Here is a 25,397-nt window from a genome sequence, read left to right on the forward strand (position 1 = left end):
CAGAGAGAGAGAGAGGGAGGGAGCCAGAGAGAGAGAGAGAGGGAGCCAGAGAGAGAGAGAGAGCCAGAGAGAGAGAGGGAGCCAGAGAGAGAGAGAGAGAGAGCCAGAGAGAGAGAGAGAGAGAGCCAGAGCCAGAGAGAGAGAGAGCCAGAGAGAGAGAGAGAGAGAGAGAGAGAGAGAGAGCCAGAGAGAGAGAGCCAGAGAGAGAGAGAGCCAGACAGAGAGAGAGCCAGAGAGAGAGACAGAGAGAGAGCCAGAGAGAGAGACAGAGAGAGACAGCCAGAGAGAGAGCCAGAGAGAGAGACAGAGAGAGAGCCAGAGAGAGAGAGAGAGAGAGAGCCAGAGAGAGAGAGCCAGAGAGAGAGAGCCAGAGAGAGAGAGAGAGAGAGAGCCAGAGAGAGAGAGAGAGAGCCAGAGAGAGCCAGAGAGCGAGAGAGAGCCAGAGAGCGAGAGAGAGCCAGAGAGAGCCAGAGAGAGAGAGAGAGAGAGACAGAGAGAGCCAGAGAGAGCCAGAGAGAGACAGAGAGCCAGCCAGAGAGAGAGAGAGAGAGCCAGAGAGAGACAGAGAGACAGAGAGCCAGAGAGAGACAGAGAGAGAGAGAGAGAGAGAGAGAGAGAGAGAGAGAGAGAGAGAGAGAGAGCCAGAGAGAGAGAGCCAGAGAGAGAGCCAGAGAGAGAGCCAGAGAGAGAGAGCCAGAGAGAGAGCCAGAGAGAGAGAGCCAGAGAGAGAGAGCCAGAGAGAGAGAGCCAGAGAGAGAGAGAGAGAGAGAGAGAGAGCCAGAGAGAGAGAGAGAGAGAGAGAGAGAGAGGGAGGGAGCCAGAGAGAGGGAGGGAGCCAGAGAGGGAGGGAGCCAGAGAGAGGGAGGGAGCCAGAGAGAGGGAGGGAGCCAGAGAGAGGGAGGGAGAAAGGGAGAAAGGGAGAGAGGGAGGGAAACGAACGAGCGAGCGAGACAGGGGGGGGGGTGAGATGGGGGGTAGCGAGCGAATCCTGACCTGTTCACCGGACGTGCTACCTGTCCCAGACCTGCTGTTTCCAACTCTCTAGAGACAGCAGTGGTAGAGATACTCTTAATGATCGGCTATGAAAAACTAACTGACATTTACTCCTGAGGTGCTGACTTGCTGCACCCTCGACAACTACTGTGATTATTATTATTTGACCATGCTGGTCATTTATGAACATTTGAACATCTTGGCCATGTTCTGTTATAATCTCCCCCGGCACAACCAGAAGAGGACTGCCCACCCTTCATAGCCTGGTTCCTCTCTAGGTTTCTTCCTAGGTTTTGGCCTTTCTATGGAGTTTTTCCTAGCCACCGTGCTTCTACACCTGCATTGCTTGCTGTTTGGGGTTTTAGGCTGGGTTTCTGTACAGCACTTTGAGATATCAGCTGATGTACGAAGGGCTATATAAATACATTTGATTTGAGGGGGGGGAGGAGCGAGCGAGACAGACAGAGGGAGGGAGGGGGAGAGTAGGAGCGAGCGAGCGAGACAGACAGAGGGAGGGAGCGAGAGAGAGAGGGAGCGATCGAGCGAGACAGAGGGAGCGAGAAAGAGAGGGAGCGAGCGAGACAGACAGAGGGAGCGAGAGAGAGGGAGCGAGAGAGACAGACAGAGGGAGCGAGAGAGAGAGGGAGCGAGCGAGACAGACAGAGGGAGCGAGAGACAGAGGGAGCGAGAGAGAGAGGGAGCGATCGAGCGAGACAGAGTGAGCTCGGTCACCGTCATGAAGAAGTGGTGGGTTTAAATAGACCACAAGGAGCCAGACAAGAAGGTTCCAGTGATGTTACAACATACTTCTGGGTTTGTGAGTTTACCCCTCCATAAAAAGTGATCCAGAAATCAAAACAGTATCCCAATTCCATATGTGGAATAAAATTGTTGTTTGGTGTGAATCTTGACGTCAGATTGTGATCACTCAAATCCACTTCAAGGAAAGAAAATCAAACACTTAGCAGAACTAAAAGTGTGGGGGAAGTGTCCAAAAAAGAAGAACTTTCATGGTGTTTTCCTCAGGGATGACGACTGGACAAACTGACAGAATGTGTTGAAAATACACTCATTATACTCAGAATGACAGAATGAAAAGATGGGATGTCGCTGACTGCATCCCAAATGGCACCTCATTGTCTATTAAGTGCAATTCTTCTGTTCAGGGCCCATGTGGCCAGAAGTAGTGCACTAAATAAAGAATAGGGTGCCATTTGATGTTGTCTTGAGCCAGGACAGAGCAACAACAGAGCATGCTGGTAGGTAGGTAGTGAGGAGGGAAACTCACCATGGAGTTTTAATGGCAAAACATCCTGCCCCAAAGAGGTAAGGTCTTCATGGGGGAGGGAGAGATACACAAAGAAGAGATAGATGGAAAAACCATTATTAGCCAGTCAGACACTTTTCAACTTACATTTTTGACCTGTCTGTTTAAGCGTACAAGACACATAAAGCAGGAAGCAAACTGTCCGTGTTAGAATTGATCTGAAACCTGGGACCTGCCTCAACAACTCAGACCATTCTGTAAAGTGCAGTACCATACGTTTGGTAGAGGACGTATGTGTGTGTGCTTGTCTCAATGTGTGTTGTACCATACGTTTGGTAGAGGACGTATGTGTGTGTGCTTGTCTCAGTGTGTGTTGTACCATACGTTTGGTAGAGGACGTATGTGTGTGTGCTTGTCTCAGTGTGTGTTGTACCAACGTTTCAGGACCATGTGTGTGTTGTCTCAGTGTGTGTTGTACCATACGTTTGGTAGAGGACGTATGTGTGTGTGCTTGTCTCAGTGTGTGTTGTACCATAAGTTTGGTAGAGGACGTATGTGTGTGTGCTTGTCTCAGTGTGTGTTGTACCATACGTTTGGTCAGATACGTTTGAGGAGTATGTGTGTGTGCTTGTCTCAGTGTGTGTTGTACCATACGTTTGGCAGAGGACGTATGTGTGTGTGCTTGTCTCAGTGTGTGTTGTACCATACGTTTGGCAGAGGACGTATGTGTGTGTGCTTGTCTCAGTGTGTGTTGTCGTATGTGTGTGTGCTTGTCTCAGTGTGTGTTGTACCACGTTTGGTAGAGGGTACGTAGTGTGTGTGTGTGCGTATGTGTGTGTTGTTGTGTGTGTGTGCTTGTCTCAGTTTGGTAGAGGACGTATGTGTGTGCTTGTCTCAGTGTGTGTTGTCTCATGTGTGTGTGCTTGTCTCAGTGTGTGTTGTACCATACGTTTGGTAGAGGACGTATGTGTGTGTGCTTGTCTCAGTGTGTGTTGTACCATACGTTTGGCAGAGGACGTATGTGTGTGTGCTTGTCTCAGTGTGTGTTGTACCATACGTTTGGTAGAGGACGTATGTGTGTGTGCTTGTCTCAGTGTGTGTTGTGTGTTGTACCATACGTTTGGTAGAGGACGTATGTGTGTGTGCTTGTCTACCATGTGTGTGCTTGTCTCAGTGTGTACGTTTGGTAGAGGACGTATGTGTGTGTGCTTGTCTCAGTGTGTGTTATCGTTTGTGTGTGTGTTGTGTCTCAGTGTGTGTTGTACCATACGTTTGGCAGAGTATGTGTGTGCTTGTCTCAGTGTGTGTTGTGTGTCGTTTGGTAGAGGACGTATGTGTGTGTGCTTGTCTCAGTGTGTGTTGTACCATACCATATGTGTGTGTGCTTGTCTCAGTGTGTTGTACCATACGTTTGGTAGAGGACGTATGTGTGTGTGCTTGTCTCAGTGTGTGTTGTACCATACGTTTGGCAGAGGACGTATGTGTGTGTGCTTGTCTCAGTGTGTGTTGTACCATACGTTTGGTAGAGGGATGTGTGTGTGCTTGTCTCAGTGTGTGTTGTACGTTTGGCAGAGGACGTGTGTGTGCTTGTCTCAGTGTGTGTTGTACCATACGTTTGGCAGAGGACGTATGTGTGTGTGCTTGTCTCAGTGTGTGTTGTACCATACGTTTGGCAGAGGACGTATGTGTGTGTGCTTGTCTCAGTGTGTGTTGTACCATACGTTTGGCAGAGGACGTATGTGTGTGTGCTTGTCTCAGTGTGTGTTGTACCATACGTTTGGCAGAGGACGTATGTGTGTGTGCTTGTCTCAGTGTGTGTTGGTTTGGCAGAGGAATGTGTGTGTGCTTGTCTCAGTGTGTGTTAGCAGGACGTATGTGTGTGTGCTTGTCTCAGTGTGTGTTGTACCACGTTTGGCAGAGACGTATGTGTGTGTGCTTGTCTCAGTGTGTGTTGTACCATACGTTTGGTAGAGGACGTATGTGTGTGTGCTTGTCTCAGTGTGTGTTGTACCATACGTTTTGGTGTTGTACCATACGTTTGGCAGAGTGTGTGCTTGTGTGTGTGTTGTCTCAGTGTGTGTACCATACGTTTGTCTCAGTGTTGTACCATACGTTTGGCAGAGGACGTATGTGTGTGTGCTTGTCTCAGTGTGTGTTGTACCATACGTTTGGCAGAGGAAACATACTAGCATACTTTTCTTTTAGCTATTAATCAACTTTTTTCCTTCTCTTTCTTTTAAGGAAAGAGTATGAATAAGTAATACCAAGTACTGACGATAAATCATGGTCTGCTGTTCAGACATTGGAACAAGACATTTCAATTTTTATATATATATCTTAACCCTTTACACTCTCGGGAATTGGCCTATATGGACACGGCTAAATGGAAATGTTTCTTCCAGAAGAAATATGAAAAGCATATGCATGAGCATGGTAGCAATTTAAAGGTAAGAGTTTAAAGATTATGGGAAAATTATTAGACCAAAGTTGAGGACAACAGTTCACCTGACACAAGAATCCAAACATTACACTGCTGATTGTGTGCTTTTCTCCGTATTTGTTCGTAACAAAAATACTAGTGCTACATTGAGTAACATGATAAGAATATTCCTGGAAAATATGGGGTACGTGCAACATAAAACAATGACAAGGGTTTGAGTGAGAGGACTAACTGGTGTCTCCAAGTGGTCACAGTTCCTAAGTCATTTCAATGTATTTTTATGACTCAAAGAAAAGTCAACTATAATACCCTGAATACACCCCTGGCGTCGCATAGAGTCTGAAATGTAGGAATCTGTGTTATTCAATTATTGCACCCACACTGCTCGCGAGCGTCTGCGTTGCCAAGGGCTAAAATAGAAGTCATGCCTATTTTTGACGCAGATCGCGCTGCAAGTCCTGCCTCTCCCATCTCCTCAAAGGTTTATAGAAGCAGGTACCCACGTGCCATCTCCTCATTGGTTATACCCACGTGGGTGATTGAAAGACGAACTGTTGCCGGTTGTCGTGGTAATAATATGAAGGTTTAGATGCCAATCACCATATAAGTTAAACAATGATAAAGCCTGGAAGGAGGAGAGATGACTAGAACCTATTCGGTTGACCGTTTTTATGTATGGATTAATTGTCAGAGTAGAGGACCTTGTGCATTTCAGGTAAAATAACAACCTAATGTTTATATCCCAGGACAAATTAGCTAGCCAGTGCAAGCTTAATTGCCATAAATGTTAAATACTTTTCGACCTGTCCCCAAATTAATGTCATTGGTTCAGAGTTTGTTTTGATATTTTAACCTGCGTGTCGTGATCGCATTTGGTGTGGGGAGACAAAATAAATGTATGCACGACGTCGCACGTGCGCAGACGGTTTGGGTTCCGTATTAGGTGTTTTTTTAAGCTCTTCTCGCTGTGACGTTGAGGAACTAGATCAAGCACACTTGTAGTTGTTTTGTTTGGAACACAACCCTGCAATCACACAATTACTATTGTTGTTTACGCAATCCCAAAACGGACCATTATAAATCACAATCTGGTTGAGGTGGGCATCATTTGAAAGCTTGCTATATTGCCAACATGACTAGAAAAGTTCTAAAATACGATCTTACAGTGTTAGGCTTTCACAGGGCAATTCAGATTGTAATTCTGGTGACCATAGAAAGTAATCATGAGTACATTCAGATGCGTGTTCCATGGCAAATGACCTTCACAAAGGACAAAACATGGGCTCATTCTGTTGAGAACAACCCAGGGTGTTACGCCATGTCATCTTGGAACTCTACAGTAAGTACATCACAAATAGTGATCATAAACATTGACACTGTATTTGACATGAGTTTCATAATATGGAAATGTAAAGTGCACGTTTGGCTTGCTCGTATGACATCAAACTGGTATTTATTATAATTCTCAATGTCTCAAGATGCTTTGAGTCTTCTTAATTTACCACATGTCCCTCACTCAGACAAAACATTGTGAGTCAAAACCCATTCAGAGCTGTGAAGCGGAGACCCTGAGCTCTGACGTCATTTATAGCATGTTACTGAACAGCCACTGCGTTCTAAACGAAGGCACTTATCAGAGCCCAAAGCTGCCGTTTTCAACCAGTATGCGGATATGAGTGTAATGGGTTAAAGAGAAGACAAAAAAGGGAATCTTAACTTTGCTTAGGTTGTTCAAGGAATCAGATATGCCCTACAGGATCAGTCATATAAAATCACATTTGATCAACTTTGTTCCAATGCCAATTAAACCTTGTGGGTTTATGGATAAGGTATACTGCAGCACAATTACTTTGTTTGAGAAGAACATCATATGTCTGGATATGACTTTTTACGGGTGAGTGTGAATTTGTTTGTGAATTGTCTGTGAGTATTCGTGTGTGTTTGCAAGCGTCTGAGGGTGTGGGCGAGTGTGTGTCCGGTGGTCTTTTTTTGAGTGTGTGTGTATTCCCCGGGCCAGTGTTTACGAGCCATTAGGAGTGGGAGTGTGTTCCTGTGTTTACCCTGCATGTTCAGAGATAGTGACAGACCTCTGTAAACAGTTTACAGTAAACAGACTTTTCCCCACAGTAATAATGGCCAGATGAGACTGAACTTTGTCCCTGAACACAGCAGACCACATCAGTATGGCAGTAACTCTCAAATGGCACCCCATTCCTATTATAGTGCACAACTTTTGACCAGAACCCCATGGAGCCTTGTCAAAAGTAGTGCACTATATAGGGTGCCATTTGGGAGGTAGTCAAGGCCACTGGCCAATCAAAGCACGGCACGCCACTTCTTTTTATTATCTGCTGCGGAAGGACTGTCTGAATCTCTCCAGACTAGCACGGCACTGTGTGTGTGTGTAGAGTAGTAGGGCAGTGGACTATCTGCATTAGCCCAGAGATATGAGGAGAGAGGTGGAGAGAGGTGGAAAGATGAGGAGAGAGGTGGAGAGAGGAGGAGAGAGGTGGAGAGAGGTGGAGAGAGGAGGAGAGAGGTGGAAAGAGGAGGAGAGAGGAGGAGAGAGGAGGAGAGAGGAGGAGAGAGGTGGAAAGATGAGGAGGTGGAGAGAGGAGGAGAGAGGAGGAGAGAGGTGGAGAGAGGTGGAAAGATGAGGAGGTGGAGAGAGGAGAGAGGAGGAGAGAGGTGGAGAGAGGTGGAGAGAGGTTACTTAGACGAAGAGAAACAAAGAAACAATATAACACAAAGTCAACTTTTTACTGAGGTGGTCATTGGGAGACTGGAGACTACTGTTGAGTGGAGACCAGTGTTTTCCTTTTAAGGAAGAGACCTTGGTCTGAGTGGATGGACTTTGGGTGAGCAGTGTAATGGCGGTGGGGGTCCTGTTATGTTGGCTCAAACACATTTTAGCCAGTAGACAAACAGCATGGTTAAAGGGTTAGCTGGTGGCTAGACAAACAACACAGTTCTCCGGTAGCTAGCCTAACAGCAGGACATGGGGTCAGTTTAACAGGACCAGTGGGTCTTGGCTATGCTAACTCTAGTCCTGTTATGTTTGTTCGAACACATTTAGCCAGTAGTCAAACAGCATGGGCCGGAAGTTACACAGATATCCAAAAGCTAGTGGCTAGCCTAACAGCATGGATAGGGTTTAGCCAGTACCTAACATAACAACACGGGTTCAATTACATTCAAAAGCTAGTGGCTAGCCTAACAGCATGGATAGGGTTTAGCCAGTACCTAACATAACAACACGGGTTCAATTACATTCAAAAGCTAGTGGCTAGCCTAACAGCATGGATAGGGTTTAGCCAGTACCTAACATAACAACACGGGTTCAATTACATTCAAAAGCTAGTGGAGCCTAACAGCATGGATAGGGTTTAGCCAGTACCTAACATGGGTTCAATTACATTCAAAAGCTAGTGGCTAGCCTAACAGCATGGATAGGGTTTAGCCAGTACCTAACATAACAACACGGGCATGGGTTCAATTACATTCAAAAGCTAGTGGCTAGCCTAACAGCATGGATAGGGTTTAGCCAGTACCTAACATAACAACACGGGTTCAATTACATTCAAAAGCTAGTGGCTAGCCTAACAGCATGGATAGGGTTTAGCCAGTACCTTACATAACAACACGGGCATGGGTTCAATTACAGAATAGAATGTAGTTAAAGCCATGCAGGCAGTCTGTTCTAGATGGTTATGGTGTGATGTCGATAGTAGGTCAGAAACATAATTTCTTTAACAAAAACACCTGATAAAACTAGGCGAATAGTTTCCACACGCACTAACAATATGAAAGATTAGAACACAGATGACATGTGATATAGAGTATAGGCAGTGTTTTGCACACGTTATTTTATTTGACCTTTATTTAACTAGGCAAATCAGTTAAGAACAAATTCTTATTTTCAATGACGGCCTAGGAACAGTGGGTTAACTGCCTGTTCAGGAGCAGACAGATTTGTACCTTGTCAGCTTGGGGGTTTAAACTTGCAACCTTCCGGTTACCAGTCCAACGCTCTAAGTACATAGAGTAGCTAGCCAAATAAAACAAGTAGCCAGCCAGGCACCCCTGTGGGGGGTTGAAAAATATTGCCATAGGAAGTCTATTTTGGTGGCCTCTGGTACATTCTAATGCGTTGATTCCATCTGAAATACACAGCGAAATGATTGAATACTTTGCCTCCCAGATTGGAGAAATGAGTTGTGGTATTGTGTAGAATGACATAACATTGGATGAAGTCAGTTGTTATGGATATTGTCTAGGTCTATTTGATCAGGACTATTTTATAATACACCTTTCATACTGAGACGTTTCCTCGACAACTTTAGCATCCCGCCAACTTTTTACACCTTTTGTTTATATCTGAAAAGGCGTTGCCGGTATCAAAGCCTAAACTTTTATTTCTTCAAACCAACCTAGTCATGATTGCAGTAAAGGTCTGCCTACAGCTTAGTATGAAACACAGCCGTAATGCTGAGGCAGCATTGGCATGCACTACGTTCTTAAGTTCTTGATGGTCCCATCTCTTCGCATTGTCCTTCACACTGTTTTCTTAAGCACAACTAGATGGATCCATAAAGAATAACTGTGGGAATAAATATCACTGAATGACAAAAATATTGGAATAAAGTAGGCTAATGCAATTGAAGGCATCAAATTGTTGCTCAACGCTTATTGAAACTCCCAAAGTCATCCAATAGTTATAATACATTTCAAGCAATAGCCTACCAGTGTGTGGTCAACTATTTCAGTAACATTTGGCACTGTTTTGAGACTAGCTTGGGGACTCCATTTGGTTATTGGTTAGGCTACAATTAGGCTGTGGGAACGTTAGCTAAATTGAGGTGAGTGCTGCTCATGATCATCTTACTGGCTCATTTACTAGCACTGATTAGCACAGTGTCCCCCGCATGCTATGTGGCTTAACAAGTAGATTATGTTGCTCTTCACTCAGTCGTTTAGTAGCCTGGGCCTACTCTCAAACAAAAGCCTGTAATATGTCAATCGATGTGATTTTGTTTGACTGAATCTCTGTCTGTATATTTGGTTAATTCTCCGGCTGGGCAAATAAATAGAGGTGGTATAGGACATTATTTGTTTGCTCATCGATCACTGAGCAGAAACATTTAGCATGCTATAGTGTTGCCTAAATCAAGTGGAGGCCTATTATTTTGCTCAATCGCATATAGGCAACTCCGAAAGCCCTCGGAGGTCGTGAAATATGAACATGCTTTTGAAAATATAGATCACTATCATGATGGTATCATGATGAAGATACTCTCAATGTAAGACCCTATTCACGAGCATCATGCCACTCCTCCATGGAAAGACATTAAACTGCAACCAGAGATCTGTATATAATGACAAGATGCTCATGTCTCCGCCCTAACGTTGTCCCAAAGGCAGGAAGGCAGGTGATACACTTAGGTACAAAATATGCCCATAGAAACGCATTGGGCTCATTTTGGACAGATTCACCTCTTCCTCTTTGCTGTGTTTCCCGGTCATAAGCCGGCGCGCTAATGGAAAACACTGTAAAAGCCCTACTTATATAAAAATAGATGGTCTCCAAACGTGCTAGCTAATGCTTGCATTATGACTCTGTTGAGAACACAGAGAAACACTAAGAATCAAAGCTGGTGAATGGCTGGATAGAGAGGAACAGCGGATGAGGGGAGAGAGAGATAGTGATAAATGGACCTGGGAGGTTAGCGACCCCACTCCCATGGAGTAATCGTTCACACATTCAACTCTTAACCCGTGGACCTTAACGCTGCCCCGCTAGTGCCATTAAAGAGAGAAGAGGGTGATTTGTGCAAATGGTTTAGCGTGTGACACGTTCCACACGCAGTGCTGTGTGTGCTGAAGGCCTGGTGCCACAATGCTCGCTAGCTGCTGTTATGCTCTTAAAGCCCATGTCTTCAGTGCTTTTCTCATTAGAGCTCTAACAGACAATGGGCTGGCAGGTGGCTAGCTGCTCCAACTGTACACACGTATAATAGTCATCTGTTCTGCCTGTCTGTGGAAGGTCAGGAGGGCCCACTCTCTCAGTTTCTCTTGCTCTCTCCATCTCTGTCTGCATTAGAGGAGAATACCCATCAGTGGGATTCACACCAGGTCATTTAATTTTGTCGTTTCATTTCAAACACGTGTTGCAAATTCTGTCTGAATGCGTTTCAGCTTTGAGCATACTTTGCTAGCTATACAATCCAGGATTGAAACAACCAAAACATTAAAATGTTAAAAAGCTCCCCAAGGCCTCAAATGATAGTGCTCGTTTCTCTAGCTGTGTTCGAATACCCATACTAACATACTGTATACTACATACCTAATGAGTATATAGTACACACTATTAGTTAATTTTAGTATACTGTAAACCAGAGGTGGGAACCAAGGGCATGATTTTTCTCCATCCCTAGCAAACACAGCTGATTAATCAAATGTCATTCTAAACTGAAGATCATGATTAGTTGATTATTGGAGTCAGGTGTGTTAGCTGGGGCAAAACTGTGATGCCAATCAGGCCCTCAAGGACTGGAATTGCCCACCTCAGTTGTAAATGAATGGTAGGTATCGTTTCAGTTGAGCGTACTAGAGCTAGCTTCGCCTGTCTACCGGAAGTTGATGCTGCTGTTATGCACAGTGCGCTCTGGGCGTGGTAAATCCAGAGCGCTGTCAGATTGTCCTTTCATACATTTGGAGCGTTCATTGCGCACACTGGACGCTCTAGCCGAGGAGTAGTGTTGATCCGAACGTTCAACGGCAGTGAAGCACCAAAGCAAACTGGCTAACGTTGGCTAGCTACTTATAGACACAAATGACACAGAACACCTCACGCTGACCATTTTACAAACCCTAGCAGAGTTGATTAGGCTGTTTTCATGTTATCCAGAGTGTTGATGACTGCAACTGTCCGCTGGCAACTATTTCATTTCATTACGTTTTTGTTGCCGACACCGGCCATATTCAACGGGTGTTGAGCATTCGTAAATGAATGTTAATGTTATTCAGCGCGAGGGTGCTCTGAAATCGGAGTAGATTGCCAGCATGAAGAATGTCCATTGAAACGCACAACGACTAAACCCCTTAGCTAAGAATTATGTGAATAATAGTAGCCAACTAATGTTAGGTACCTACTGCTATAATGCATTGCGGTTCGTAAGGATAGCGTAGCTAACAAATTGTCAGCCAACATAACGTGAAACATAACTTACTTAAAATCATTACTTTATTACATTGCTCAACATTTTCTTAACCTTTGTCATAATTAGTTAAAGCAATGAATTTGTATCCACCTTCGTCGGACTTCGGCTGCATATTTTCCGCCATGTTCATAAAATCTGAAAATGTTGTGAAGCCACGCCCATTTTTGGAAGAATTGCATTATGGGCCCTACAAGCACGGAAATAGTGTCCACTGATTGTATACTTTGTATTTTGACAAATTTAGTAAGACATCCGGGAACTTTTGGCATAGTAACTATATCCATACTATGACCAATAAGCATACTCTATACACTCAATTCACACCACAAATAGTAGGGTTAGTGCGGTTAGTATGAGTATCCGAACACAGCTTCTGTCTCTCAGACTTCTGCCAAATATGTCCGACAGCAAACCAGGGGTCATGTGGGGGTCACTTCCTCCACCATTCTCACTGTACTAAAGACCTGGGTTCATATAGTATTTAATTGAGCTTTCTTTGCCCAATGGTCCCAAAACTACAAACCCTGCCCATCTGGCTCTAAAGCAATGCTCATTCAAACACACAAAAAACAAATACTATCTGAACCCATGGCTGTTGTACACAGTGGGGAGAGAGCCCACATCCCTGTAGTGACTTTGAGGAGTCCCAGAGTCTTGGACCCAGCTCTGTCTGTCTATCTGCTCCCTAACCCTGGAACCCTGCCCTCGTCTGGTGGAGGTTATCGGGGCAGGATGCTGTGCATCACAGGGGACATCCCATCTCCTCTCTTCCCCTCCCTCCAAACACAGAAACAACCGGAACAACTCCGACAGAGAGGGGGGGGGGATCCTTTCTCCTCCCTTACTCCTAATGGCTTGTTCTGATGGAAGCAAACTGTTGAAAGTCTTCAACTCCAGTTCTGGGCTCTTACTAATGAGAAAACGGCGATAATCGGCCGAACCGATACATCAGGCTGATACTGGTCTTTTCTAGTCTATCGGCTCTTCTCTATGCCGATAGTCACTCAACATAGCAAAACTGCTGCTATGCCAGCCGCCACTGACTGGATAAACCACGAGCACTGCACAATGCCGAGGAATGTCTAGCTGGGAAAATCAGAAGCAAGCTAGCTCATTCTCCAACAGAAAGGTGCAGTTTCAGAACTTGATAAATTGACAGTGGCCAAAATTGAACTCCTGTTGCAAATATTTAGTTAATTCACTAATAATAAGGCTTGTGTCAACGTGCCAGGACATGACTGCAATAAGAAAGCTAGCTAGCTTGTTGCCCAAATGTGACCTGTTAGCAAAGATTACGATAACTAATCCTTTAATCTGTGGTGTTCTATTCTAGCTAGCTGGCTAGATAAACATAGGAGCTAATCGTCAACGTAGCTAGCTAACGGTAGCTGGTTATAATTTTGAACATGCACCATTTTGGGCAACGAGCCATCTTACTTAGTGAAAAGTTAGCGATTTACTGGTGTGCCAATCTGACCAGCCACAATCGTATCCGTAAATTGACAGTTGATCGTCGGATTAGATGGTTGTCGCAATAGGGGAAGGAGGAAGTGTTTTAAAATGCCTAAATAAATGTTGGCAATAGGTTTAGCTACCTAAGAATCTTCCTGCATGTTTATGGACCAAGAAAGCTGTAGATCAGCGTGTGTGTGTGCGTTCTCAATAAAACAGAACGTGCATAGTTTCTTCATCTGTTTTCCTACCCTCACTCTCTTTGTTAGATATTACGTGCATTAATGGCTTGGTAGCAAATTTTGTTGCCATTGACCTAGTTATCATAGTAGCAGAAGGCAAATAGACCGTTTGTCATCTGTAGCAACATAGACTCATCCAAAACAAGCTCAATAACTCACTGCATGCACACACTCCTATTGAGTTTGCATTCACCTGTATTGTGAGTATGCCTACACCATCTTCATTTGCCCAGTTAATCAAGAGATGTACCATTCAAATAAAAGTATTATCATTATGTTGTTAAGTATTAAGATTGGTATAAACAAAGTCAAATGTATTGTTTGATTTTAAAATTGATGCATTAATGCATACATGTCCATCTTCGGGAAATTGTGTCATCCAAATGTTCAAATGTCACGATACTGAATATATCGGCCATCCACTTACTTTAAAGAAAATCGGGTATCGGCCTAAAAAAAAATCCATATCGGTCATTCTCTGTTAGGAATGACTGGTCAGGTCCCTTAGGAGAGCATAAAGTAGGTTGGAATAGGACGGCTGCTCTGTGTGGAACAAAGACTGTGGTGGCTTCCCCCAGGAGCACTCTGCGGGGCAGAACAAAGACTGTGGTGGCTTCCCCCAGGAGCACTCTGCGGGGCAGAACAAAGACTGTGGTGGCTTCCCCCAGGAGCACTCTGTGGGGCAGAACAAAGACTGTGGTGGCTTCCCCCAGGAGCACCCTGTGGGGCAGAACAAAGACTGTGGTGGCTTCCCCCAGGAGCACCCTGTGGGGCAGAACAAAGTCTGTGGTGGCTTCCTCCAGGAGCACTCTGTGGGGCAGAACAAAGACTGCGGTGGCTTCCTCCAGGAGCACTCTGTGGGGCAGAACAAAGACTGTGGTGGCTTCCTCCAGGAGCACTCTGTGGGGCAGAACAAAGACTGTGGTGGCTTCCCCCAGGAGCACTCTGTGGGGCAGAACAAAGACTGTGGTGGCTTCCTCCAGGAGCACTCTGCGGGGCAGAACAAAGACTGTGGTGGCTTCCCCCAGGAGCACCCTGTGGGGCAGAACAAAGTCTGTGGTGGCTTCCTCCAGGAGCACTCTGTGGGGCAGAACAAAGACTGTGGTGGCTTCCTCCAGGAGCACTCTGTGGGGCAGAACAAAGACTGTGGTGGCTTCCTCCAGGAGCACTCTGTGGGGCAGAACAAAGACTGTGGTGGCTTCCCCCAGGAGCACTCTGTGGGGCAGAACAAAGACTGTGGTGGCTTCCCCCAGGAGCACTCTGTGGGGCAGAACAAAGATTGTGGTGGCTTCCTCCAGGAGCACTCTGTGGGGCAGAACAAAGACTGTGGTGGCTTCCTCCAGGAGCACTCTGTGGGGCAGAACAAAGACTGTGGTGGCTTCCTCCAGGAGCACTCTGTGGGGCAGAACAAAGACTGTGGTGGCTTCCCCCAGGAGCACTCTGTGGGGCAGAACAAAGACTGTGGTGGCTTCCTCCAGGAGCACTCTGCGGGGCAGAACAAAGACTGTGGTGGCTTCCCCCAGGAGCACCCTGTGGGGCAGAACAAAGTCTGTGGTGGCTTCCTCCAGGAGCACTCTGTGGGGCAGAACAAAGACTGTGGTGGCTTCCTCCAGGAGCACTCTGTGGGGCAGAACAAAGACTGTGGTGGCTTCCTCCAGGAGCACTCTGTGGGGCAGAACAAAGACTGTGGTGGCTTCCCCCAGGAGCACTCTGCGGGGCAGAACAAAGACTGTGGTGGCTTCCCCCAGGAGCACTCTGTGGGGCAGAACAAAGACTGTGGTGGCTTCCCCCAGGAGCACTCTGCAGGGCAATGGTGTGTGTGATGCACTGGAGTGCGTTGCAGACAGACAGGCCATGAGAATGTAGGTTAACCAGCTGGTGTGTTGCTCTGCCACTCTGCCAACGGGTATCTGCTCACACAGGTGTAAATACAGCTGCCGGATTTCCCATTCGCACGCACACACAGCCGGCTACACAGACAAACAGATGGTGCATGGATACTCCTGCACAAGTCTGTATGAACGCACTGGATATCACCCCTCACTTCAAGGGCCCAACCTGCCGTGTGTGTGTGTGTGTGTGTGTGTGTGTGTGTGTGTGTGTGTGTACATGGGGGTCTGGTGCAGGGCAGGAGAGGGATGCACAGCTGCCTGTCTAGCTTCATTAGCTCGCCCCTGACATCCGCTCTCTGGTAGTGGAAGGCCAGACAGATGGAAAGATGAGAGTTAAGAATGGACGGACAGCTATGTTTAATGTACAGGTTTGACTTAGGACAGGAGCATTTTTTTAGTGACTTTGCTGTTGTTTTTACTTGAATAGATAGAGTAGAGAGGAGAACTGGTGAAAAGGTTGTACATGTCTATTTGAGAGTGAAAGGATACTGGCACACTGACTGACTGACAGAGAGACAGACAGAAAGGGTAAAGCAGCCGATCAGTTTTATTTCAAAACATTTCAACTAGTCAGTTTAGGAGTTATCCTCCAGAAGGATGACCTGCCAGTTACACTCTCAAATCTCTCCTTTCTACCTACTGTGTTTTGCTAAGTAGGGCATTATGCACAAAAAAAAACTTTTCCTTTCACCATAAAACAAATCCCTTGTAATAATCGTGCAGATGAATCAAACTAATGATGGTGTGTTTCTAACCACCAGGCTCAGATGTCGAGTGTCTTTATACACAACTGAAGTGATCTAATATCATTGGGAAGAAACCCCAGTTGCCTGCTGCTTCCATCATCACAACATGTCCCATTCAAACATGACAGGAAAATGACATTTAAATGAAAATATTAAAATCCAGCCATAATTGTGATGCCACCTGTATGTAAATGAAGTTTTCAAGGTGCAGTCTCTCTCCTCTGACTCACCGCCTCTTAAAACTACAGACTTAGTCATAGCGTGACTGACCAAGGGAGAGGAGCGGGAGAGGACACACTGACACGCACAGATACTGCCTGAGAGAGAGACCCACTGGGAAATGTTTCCATAGCGACATGTAGCTATACTGTAGTGTAGCTGTACATAGAGACAGACTGGCAACATACTCCAAACAAGGCTGAATATAATATAATGTGGATGTTTCTTGCAAATCCAATGGGTTCATAACAGATACAGATAAACAGCAAACATGGAACATGATCAATGGCGGTGGCCAAAGGAGGACAGACTGAGTCGTAGAGGCTACTTCAGATCAATAGTAGTGAGATGGACAGAATGTGAATGGTACAGGCTTGGTATACAGTAACAACACATGGCTGGATGCAGGGCAGAACGACTCACCCGGAGCGCTTGGTCATGGTGCCCAGGGTCATGGGCTGTTTGATCTGTGCCAGGGGCAGCACTATGGTGAGGCTGGGCAGAGGGGACAGACGAGGGTTACCCATGTTGTTGCTGGTGAAGTTGTTGTACGACTCCTGGCTGGTGAGTTTAGCTGCACAGAGAGAGAGAAAAGATTTTATACATGTCCTATTTTATAGTCCAAGTCTAATACTCTGAAAGTAACCATGCAAAACTTCATCAATGTATGATGAAACATGTATCCTGAAGTCCCCCCCCAAGGCCTTGCAGGAGCCATGGCCCTGATTGGAGGTAACCAGCTAAAGATGCGGCTCCTCAGAGCAACTAGTAACCAGTAGGTTAATCAGACCTAATCAACAGGACTCACACACCTCTCATCTGAGTGGAGCCCAAGCTAAACACAATCAGGCCACGTCAAAGGGCACCACATCTAACGGCCTCAAAGAACTTCATCAGAGAGGGAGCATGTTGTTTGAGAATGACAAACACACACACATAGACTTGATGCTTGCTCACTGCAGGCTTAGTTGACTTCGAGAATGTGTCCCTTGCTCTCTCAAACTCTGCAACTAATTGTACACTTAAATGTAAATGTACATATCAAAGCAGTAATGTAGAATACATTCATTCCTATGAGTACAACTGTTGCATGTTTATTTTTATTTCACCTTTATTTAACCAGGTAGGCCAGTTTACAACTGCGACGTAGCCAAGATAAAGCAAAGCAGTGTGACAAAAACAACAACACAGAGTTACACATGGGATAAACAAATGTACAGTCAATAACACAATAGCAAAATCAATATACAGTGTGTGCAGATGTAGTAAGATTAGGGAGATAAGGCAATAAATAGGCCATAGTGGTGAAATAATTACAATTTAGCATTAACAATGGAGTGATAGATGTGCAGATGACGTGCAAGTAGAGATCCTGGGGTGCAAAACAGCAAAAAAATTATATGGGGATGAGGTAGTTGGGTGGGCTGTTTACAGATGGGCTGTGTACAGGTGCAGTGATCAGTAAACTGCTCTGACAGCTGATGCTTATAGTGAGGGAGATATACAGTGGGGCAAAAAAGTATTTAGTCAGCCACCAATTGTGCAAGTTCTCCCACTTAAAAAGATGAGAGAGGCCTGTAATTTTCATCATAGGTACACTTCAACTATGACAGACAAAATGAGAAAATAAATTCAGAAAATCACATTGTAGGATTTTTTATGAATTTATTTGCAAATGATGGTGGAAAATAAGTATTTAGTCACCTACAAACAAGCAAGATTTCTGGCTCTCACAGACCTGTAACTTCTTCTTTAACCTTTTGTAACTAGGGGGCAGTATTTTCATTTTTGGATAAAAAACGTTCCCGTTTTAAACAAGATATTTTGTCACGAAAAGATGCTCGACTATACATATAATTGACAGCTTTGGATAGAAAACACTGACGTTTCCAAAACTGCAAAGATATTGTCTGTGAGTGAAACAGAACTGATGTTACAGGCGAAACCCAGATAAAAATCCAATCAGGAAGTGCCGCATTTTTTGAAACCGCCTCATGCCAATGACTCCTTATATGGCTGTGAATGAGCTTATGTTTTCTACGTATTCCCCAAGGTATCTACAGCATTGTGACGTCTTTTTACGCATTTATGTTGAAGAATAGCCGTAAGGGATCACATTTAGCAAGTGGTCACATGATGGCTCCCGCAGAAAATCTTGCGTAAAGTACACAAGTAGCCATTTTTCCAATCACTTCTTATGAGAAACCAATTGTCCCGACGGATATATTATCGAATTGTTCTGTGAAAAAAACCTTGAGGATTGATTCTAAACAACGTTTGCCATGTTTCTGTCGATATTATGGAGCTAATTTGGAAAAAAGTTTGGCGTTGTAGTGACCGCATTTTCCGGTCGATTTCTCAGCCAAACGTGACGAACAAAGGGGAGCTATTTCGCCTACAAAAATAATCTTTTTGGAAAAAAGGAACATTTGTTATCTAACTGGGAGTCTCCTGAGTGAAAATATCCGAAGTTCTTCAAAGGTAAATTATTTAATTTGATTGCTTTTCTTATTTTTGTGAAAATGTTGCCTGCTGCCAGCAGAGCCTAGCATAGCATTATGCCATGATAAAACTTACACAAATGTTTGTCTAGCGTTGGCTGTAAAGCATATTTTGAAAATCTGAGATGACAGTGTGATTAACAAAAGGCTAAGTTGTGTCTCAATATATTTCATTTGTGATTTTCATGAATAGGAAGATTTTGTAGGAAGATTTATGTCCGCTGCGTTATGCTAATTAGTTTGAGGCTATGATTACGCTCCCGGATCCGGGTTTGATAGTCGCAAGAAGTTAAGAGGCTCCTCTGTCCTCCACTCGTTACCTGTATTAATGGCACCTGTTTGAACTTGTTATCAGTATAAAAGACACCTGCCCACAACCTCAAACAGTCACACTCCAAACTCCACTATGGCCAAGACCAAAGAGCTGTCAAAGGACACCAGAAACAAAATTGTAGACCTGCACCAGGCTGGGAAGACTGAATCTGCAATAGGTAAGCAGCTTGGTTTGAAGAAATCAACTGTGGGAGCAATTATTAGGAAATGGAAGACATACAAGACTACTGATAATCTCCCTCGATCTGGGGCTCCACGCAAGATTTCACCCCGTGGGGTCAAAATGATCACAAGAACGGTGAGCAAAAATCCCAGAACCACATGGGGGGACCTAGTGAATGACCTGCAGAGAGCTGGGACCAAAGTAACAAAGCCTAACATCAGTAACACACTACGCCACCAGGGACTCAAATCCTGCAGTGCCAGATGTGTCCCCCTGCTTAAGCCAGTACATGTCCAGGCCCGTCTGAAGTTTGCTAGAGAGCATTTGGATGATCCAGAAGAAGATTGGGAGAATGTCATATGGTCAGATGAAACCAAAATAGAACTTTTTGGTAAAAACTCAACTCGTCATGTTTGGAGGACAAAGAATACTGAGTTGCATCCAAAGAACACCATACCTACTGTGAAGCATGGGGGTGGAAACATCATGCTTTGGGGCTGTTTTTCTGCAAAGGGACCAGGACGACTGATCCGTGTAAAGGAAAGAATGAATGGGGCCATGTATCGTGAGATTTTGAGTGAAAACCTCCTTCCATCAGCAAGGGCATTGAAGATGAAACGTGGCTGGGTCTTTCAGCATGACAATGATCCCAAACACACCGTCCGGGCAACGAAGGAGTGGCTTCATAAGAAGCATTTCAAGGTCCTGGAGTAGCCTAGCCAGTCTCCAGATCTCAACCCCATAGAAAATCTTTGGAGGGAGTTGAAAGTCCGTGTTGCCCAGCAACAGCCCCCAAAAATCACTGCTCTAGAGGAGATCTGCATGGAGGAATGGGCCAAAATACCAGCAACAGTGTGTGAAAACCTTGTGAAGACTTACAGAAAACGTTTGGCCTCTGTCATTGCCAACAAAGGGTATATAACAAAGTATTGAGATAAACTTTTGTTATTGACCAAATACTTATTTTCCACCATCATTTGCAAATAAATTAATTGCAAATCCTACAATGTGATTTTCTGGATTTTTTTAATCATTTTGTCTGTCATAGTTGAAGTGTACCTATGATGAAAATCTTTTTAAGTGGGAGAACTTGCACAATTGGTGGCTGACTAAATACTTTTTTGCCCCACTGTAAGTCTCCAGCTTCAGAGATTTTTGCAGTTCGTTCCAGTCATTGGCAGCAGAGAACAGGAAGGAAAGGCAGCCAAAGCAGGAATTGGCTTTGGGGATGACCAGCGCAATATACCTGCTGGAGAGTGTGCTAGAGGTGGGTGTTGCTATGGTGACCCGGGGGCTGAGATAAGGTGGGGCTTTACCTAGCAAAGACTTGTAGATGACCTGGAGCCAGTGGGTTTGGCGACGGGTATGTGGCGAGGGCCAGCCAACGAGAGCAAACAGGTTACAGTGGTGGGTAGTATATGGGGCTTTGGTGACAAAATGGATGGCACTGTGATAGACTACATCCAATTTGTTGAGTAGTGTTGGAGGCTATTTTGTAAATGACATCGCCGAAGTCAAGGATCGGTAGGATAGTCAGTTTTACGAGGGTATGTTTGGCAGCATGAGTGAAGGAGGCTTTGTTGCGAAATAGGAAGCCGATTCTAGATTTTATTTTGGATTGGAGATGCTTAATGTGTCTGGAAGGAACGTTTACAGTCTAACCAGACACCTAGGTATTTGTAGTTGTCCACATATTCTAAGTCGGAACCGTCCAGAGTAGTGATGCTCGTCGGAGTAGTGATGCCAGAGTTGTGATGCCAGTCTATTAGGTGTACGTTAAATATACGAGACATTTTTACAGTGAAAACCAATGTCTCAGGCAGGTTCTTATGTCCACCACACCATACCTGGTTTCACCAACGTCTCAGGCAGGTTCTTATGTCCACCACAGCATACCTGGTTTCACCAACGTCTCAGGCAGGTTCTTATGTCCACCACACCTACCTGGTTTCAGAAACGCCTCAGGCAGGGTCTTATGTCCACCACACCATACCTGATTTCAGCAACGTCTTTCGCATACCTCAGGCAGGGTCTTATGTCCACCACACCATACCTGATTTCAGCAACGTCTCAGGCAGGTTCTTATGAACACCACACCATACGTGGTTTCAGCAACGTCTCAGGCAGGTTCTTATGAACACCACACCTACCTGGTTTCAGAAACGTCTCAGGCAGGGTCTTATGTCCACCACACCATACCTGGTTTCAGCAACGTCTCAGGCAGGTTCTTATGAACACCACACCATACCTGGTTTCAGCAACGTCTCAGGCAGGTTCTTATGAACACCACACCATACCTGGTTTCAGCAACGTCTCAGGCAGGTTCTTATGAACACCACACCATACCTGGTTTCAGCAACGTCTCAGGCAGGTTCTTATGAACACCACACCATACCTGGTTTCAGCAGGCAGGTTCGTCTCAGGCAGGTTCTTATGAACACCACACCTACCTGGTTTCATACCTGGTTTCAAACGTCTCAGGCAGGGTCTTATGTCCACCACACCATACCTGGTTTCAGCAACGTCTCAGGCAGGTTCTTATGAACACCACACCATACCTGGTTTCAGCAACGTCTCAGGCAGGTTCTTATGAACACCACACCATACCTGGTTTCAGCAACGTCTCAGGCAGGTTCTTATGAACACCACACCATACCTGGTTTCAGCACACCATACCTGGTTTCGTCTCAGGCAGGTTCTTATGAACACCACACCATACCTGGTTTCAGCAACGTCTCAGGCAGGTTCGTATGAACACCACACCATAACTGGTTTCACCAACGTCTCAGGCAGGTTCTTATGAACACCACACCATAACTGGTTTCAGCAACGTCTCAGGCAGGTTCTTATGAACACCACACCATAACTGGTTTCACCAACGTCTCAGGCAGGTTCTTATGTCCACCACACCATAACTGGTTTCACCAACGTCTCAGGCAGGTTCTTATGAACACCACACCATAACTGGTTTCAGCAACGTCTCAGGCAGGTTCTTATGAACACCACACCATAACTGGTTTCACCAACGTCTCAGGCAGGTTCTTATGTCCACCACACCATACCTGGTTTCACCAACGTCTCAGGCAGGTTCTTATGTCCACCACACCATACCTGGTTTCACCAACGTCTCAGGCAGGTTCTTATGTCCACCACACCATACCTGGTTTCAGCAACGTCTCAGGCAGGTTCTTATGTCCACCACACCATACCTGGTTTCACCAACGTCTCAGGCAGGTTCTTATGTCCACCACACCTGGTTTCAGCAGCTGAGTTGGAACTATTTGATGAGACACTATTTCATGATCCGCAGAATATATTCCTTTGAAGCTGTACAGTGAATATAATATGAAGTGCCACTTTCAGCTGCAGTAAATATGTAGGTCATCTGAGCAGAACGGAAAACACTGCATGATGGTTGAGCTGATCATAACTCTCAACGTTAGTTCTATATAATTCTTAAATCACAATAACTTGTTCAATATAAATAATCCTCATTCACTAAAGACAATAAGGGAAATAGGATTTACCATTTACTCCATAAGCTCTACGCTCCATCACGACACACTTCAACTTAGAATATACTATTATGTATTTTACAATACAATCTGTGGTCTTACAAAGATTCAAGTTGAAGTGCTACCGCGGAAAAACAGCATAACCTTCCGCACCAAATCTCAATGATCTTCATCTGAATGTTTTCCTTTCTCCATTGTTGCATCTGAAAGGCGACAACCAGTTTAAAAGCATAAGGGGGGGGGGCATGGACAAAGAGACAAAAGAAAACAAGCTACAAAAACAGCACAAAGAAGGAGAGGGTTGGGATTATTATTGGAATCAAAGCAGTGATGGGAGAAGGAGGTTTAGATCATTAAAGTGTTTCTCTGTGTTTCATTAGTGGGGCCAAATCATTTCTTTGTGTTAATCAAAAGAGACCATTTAGATGTGGAGGCCCAACAATACAGCAGGGCCTTCGGAGAGCAGGACGTTATACAAACTTTGTTTGCATCCCAAATGGAGCCAAATTCCCTTTATAGTACACTACTTTTAACCAGGCCTCATGGGGCTCTGGTCTAAGGTAGTGCACAATGTAGGGAATAGGGTGCCACTTGGAATTCAGCCCTCCATCTCGCTTGGCCTCGGAGCCTCTCCAACCAGAGAGGGAAACAGTGGCCCTGGGCTCTCAAGGGCCCTTCACATTTCAAAAGCACTACACCCCCAACGCAGCCACCTTTTGTGTGGAAGAGCAGGAAAACATAAGAGGAATTTGAACAGGAAGCAGCCTGTAAAGCCATAATGGTGCTACAGCTGGCCTAAATGTAGGAGAGGAGGAAGAAAAAAATCTTAATGAATTTAGCATCCTTCCAACAGGACACTTCAACCTGCCGCTCTCTTTCCAACTATTTTTCTTCTCTCTGTCTCTCTCCCCCCTCTCCCTCTCTCAATCATTCTCTCTCTCTGTCTCTCCCTCTCCATCTCTCTCCCTCAATCGTTGTCTGTCTCTCTCCCCCCTCTCCCAATCGCTCTCTCTGTCTCTCTCCCCCCTCTCCCTCTCTCAATCGCTCTCTCGGTCTCTCTCTCTCCCCCCTCTCCCTCTCTCAATCGCTCTCTCTCTCTCTGTGTCTGCGTGCACCACATTAACCCCCTTACCCCTGACAAACCAAAGAGGAACAGGTGTAGTTGACTTTGGTGGAGCTACAGTGGCTGTTAACTGGACCACTACACCCACCCCCTCACATATCCCCCCCTCCGTTATTCAATCCAAGGATCTAAGAGGCCAAACTCTTCAGAGGCCAGTCAGTGAGGAGAGGACAGGGATGAATGGAAAGTGGTGAAAAACATGCACGGGCAGAAGACGATATCCTCAACACATCCTGGATATCTGCTTGTCTGAGGGGGAGAGAGAGGAGAGTGTCTGGCAGAGAGATAGCTAGCCTAGCGAGAGAGCGAGATGGGGCCATGATTTGATTAATGACTGGGGCGTGATGTGCCTGAGCACTGATACATGACAGCCCCATGGAAAGAAGATCCATCAATGCAAATCCACCCGGGCCAGTCCAGCCAAGGCTCCCACCAGAGGTCAGCATGTCACCTGACCCGGCCTGCTCTCTCTATCACTCCCTCCCTAAATCTCCCTTCAGAGTTTACTTAGCTCCCCCTATCCCTCCATATCTACGTCTTTCCCTCCATGCGTTTCTACATCCCTTCCTCGCTCTACCTCTATCCTTCCATCCTCCTCTACATCCCTCTCTCCCTCCCGTTCCGAACCAATTTGCATCCTCATCTAAACAGCGTCTCTCGGTTTCCCTCTCAGCCCTGTCACGGATATCTCGCTTTTGCTGCCCGATTTGCATCCGATGCACACAAGAAATGAGCTTGGCCGTTTCCGAGAAGAAAAAAAGTGTCTAGACTTTGCAGCTGTTGACAAATATTTTCATGTTGAATTTGAATTGTTTGCACGCGGACTTGGCTGTGAAAAAGCAAGTAGGGCAAAGAGGAGCACGGAGACAGACAGTCAGACAGAAAGCAGTGGATGCTCAGCTAGGGAATACTTTGATCTACACAGTGTACAAACATTAGGATCACCTGACAGGTTAAATAACGATTTTCAAGGCTTGAGACAATGAAAACATGGATTGTGAATTGGATAGACAAAATATTGAAGTGTCTTTGAATGGGGTATGGTAGTAGGTGCCAGGTGCACCAGTTTGAGTGTGTCAAGAACTGCAACGCTGATGGGTTTTTCAAGCTCATCAGTTTCCTGTGTGTGTCAAGAATGGTCCACCACCGAAAAGGACATCCAGCCAACTTGACAACTGTGGGAGGCATTGGAGTCAACATGGGCCAGCATCCTTGTGGAACGCTTTCCACACCTTGTTAAAATCTGTGACCCGAAAAATCTAGGCTTTTCAGAGGGCAAAAGGGGGTGCAA

At 45.4% G+C, this 25,397-nt stretch overlaps 1 protein-coding gene across 1 annotated transcript in view; it reads right to left on the reverse strand.

Moving 5' to 3' along the window:
- The window catches only part of LOC115141758 (BCAS3 microtubule associated cell migration factor-like), a 355,332-nt gene that overhangs the window by 237,204 nt on the left and 92,731 nt on the right, over positions 1-25,397 (reverse strand). Inside the window, 2 exon segments of the mRNA XM_065000321.1 lie at positions 2,282-2,326; positions 16,895-17,045. Of these exon segments, the coding sequence (XP_064856393.1) occupies positions 2,282-2,326; positions 16,895-17,045 (196 nt within the window).

Source organism: Oncorhynchus nerka, linkage group LG14, assembly GCF_034236695.1.
Source record: "Oncorhynchus nerka isolate Pitt River linkage group LG14, Oner_Uvic_2.0, whole genome shotgun sequence".
Classification (NCBI taxonomy): Eukaryota; Metazoa; Chordata; class Actinopteri; order Salmoniformes; family Salmonidae; genus Oncorhynchus; species Oncorhynchus nerka.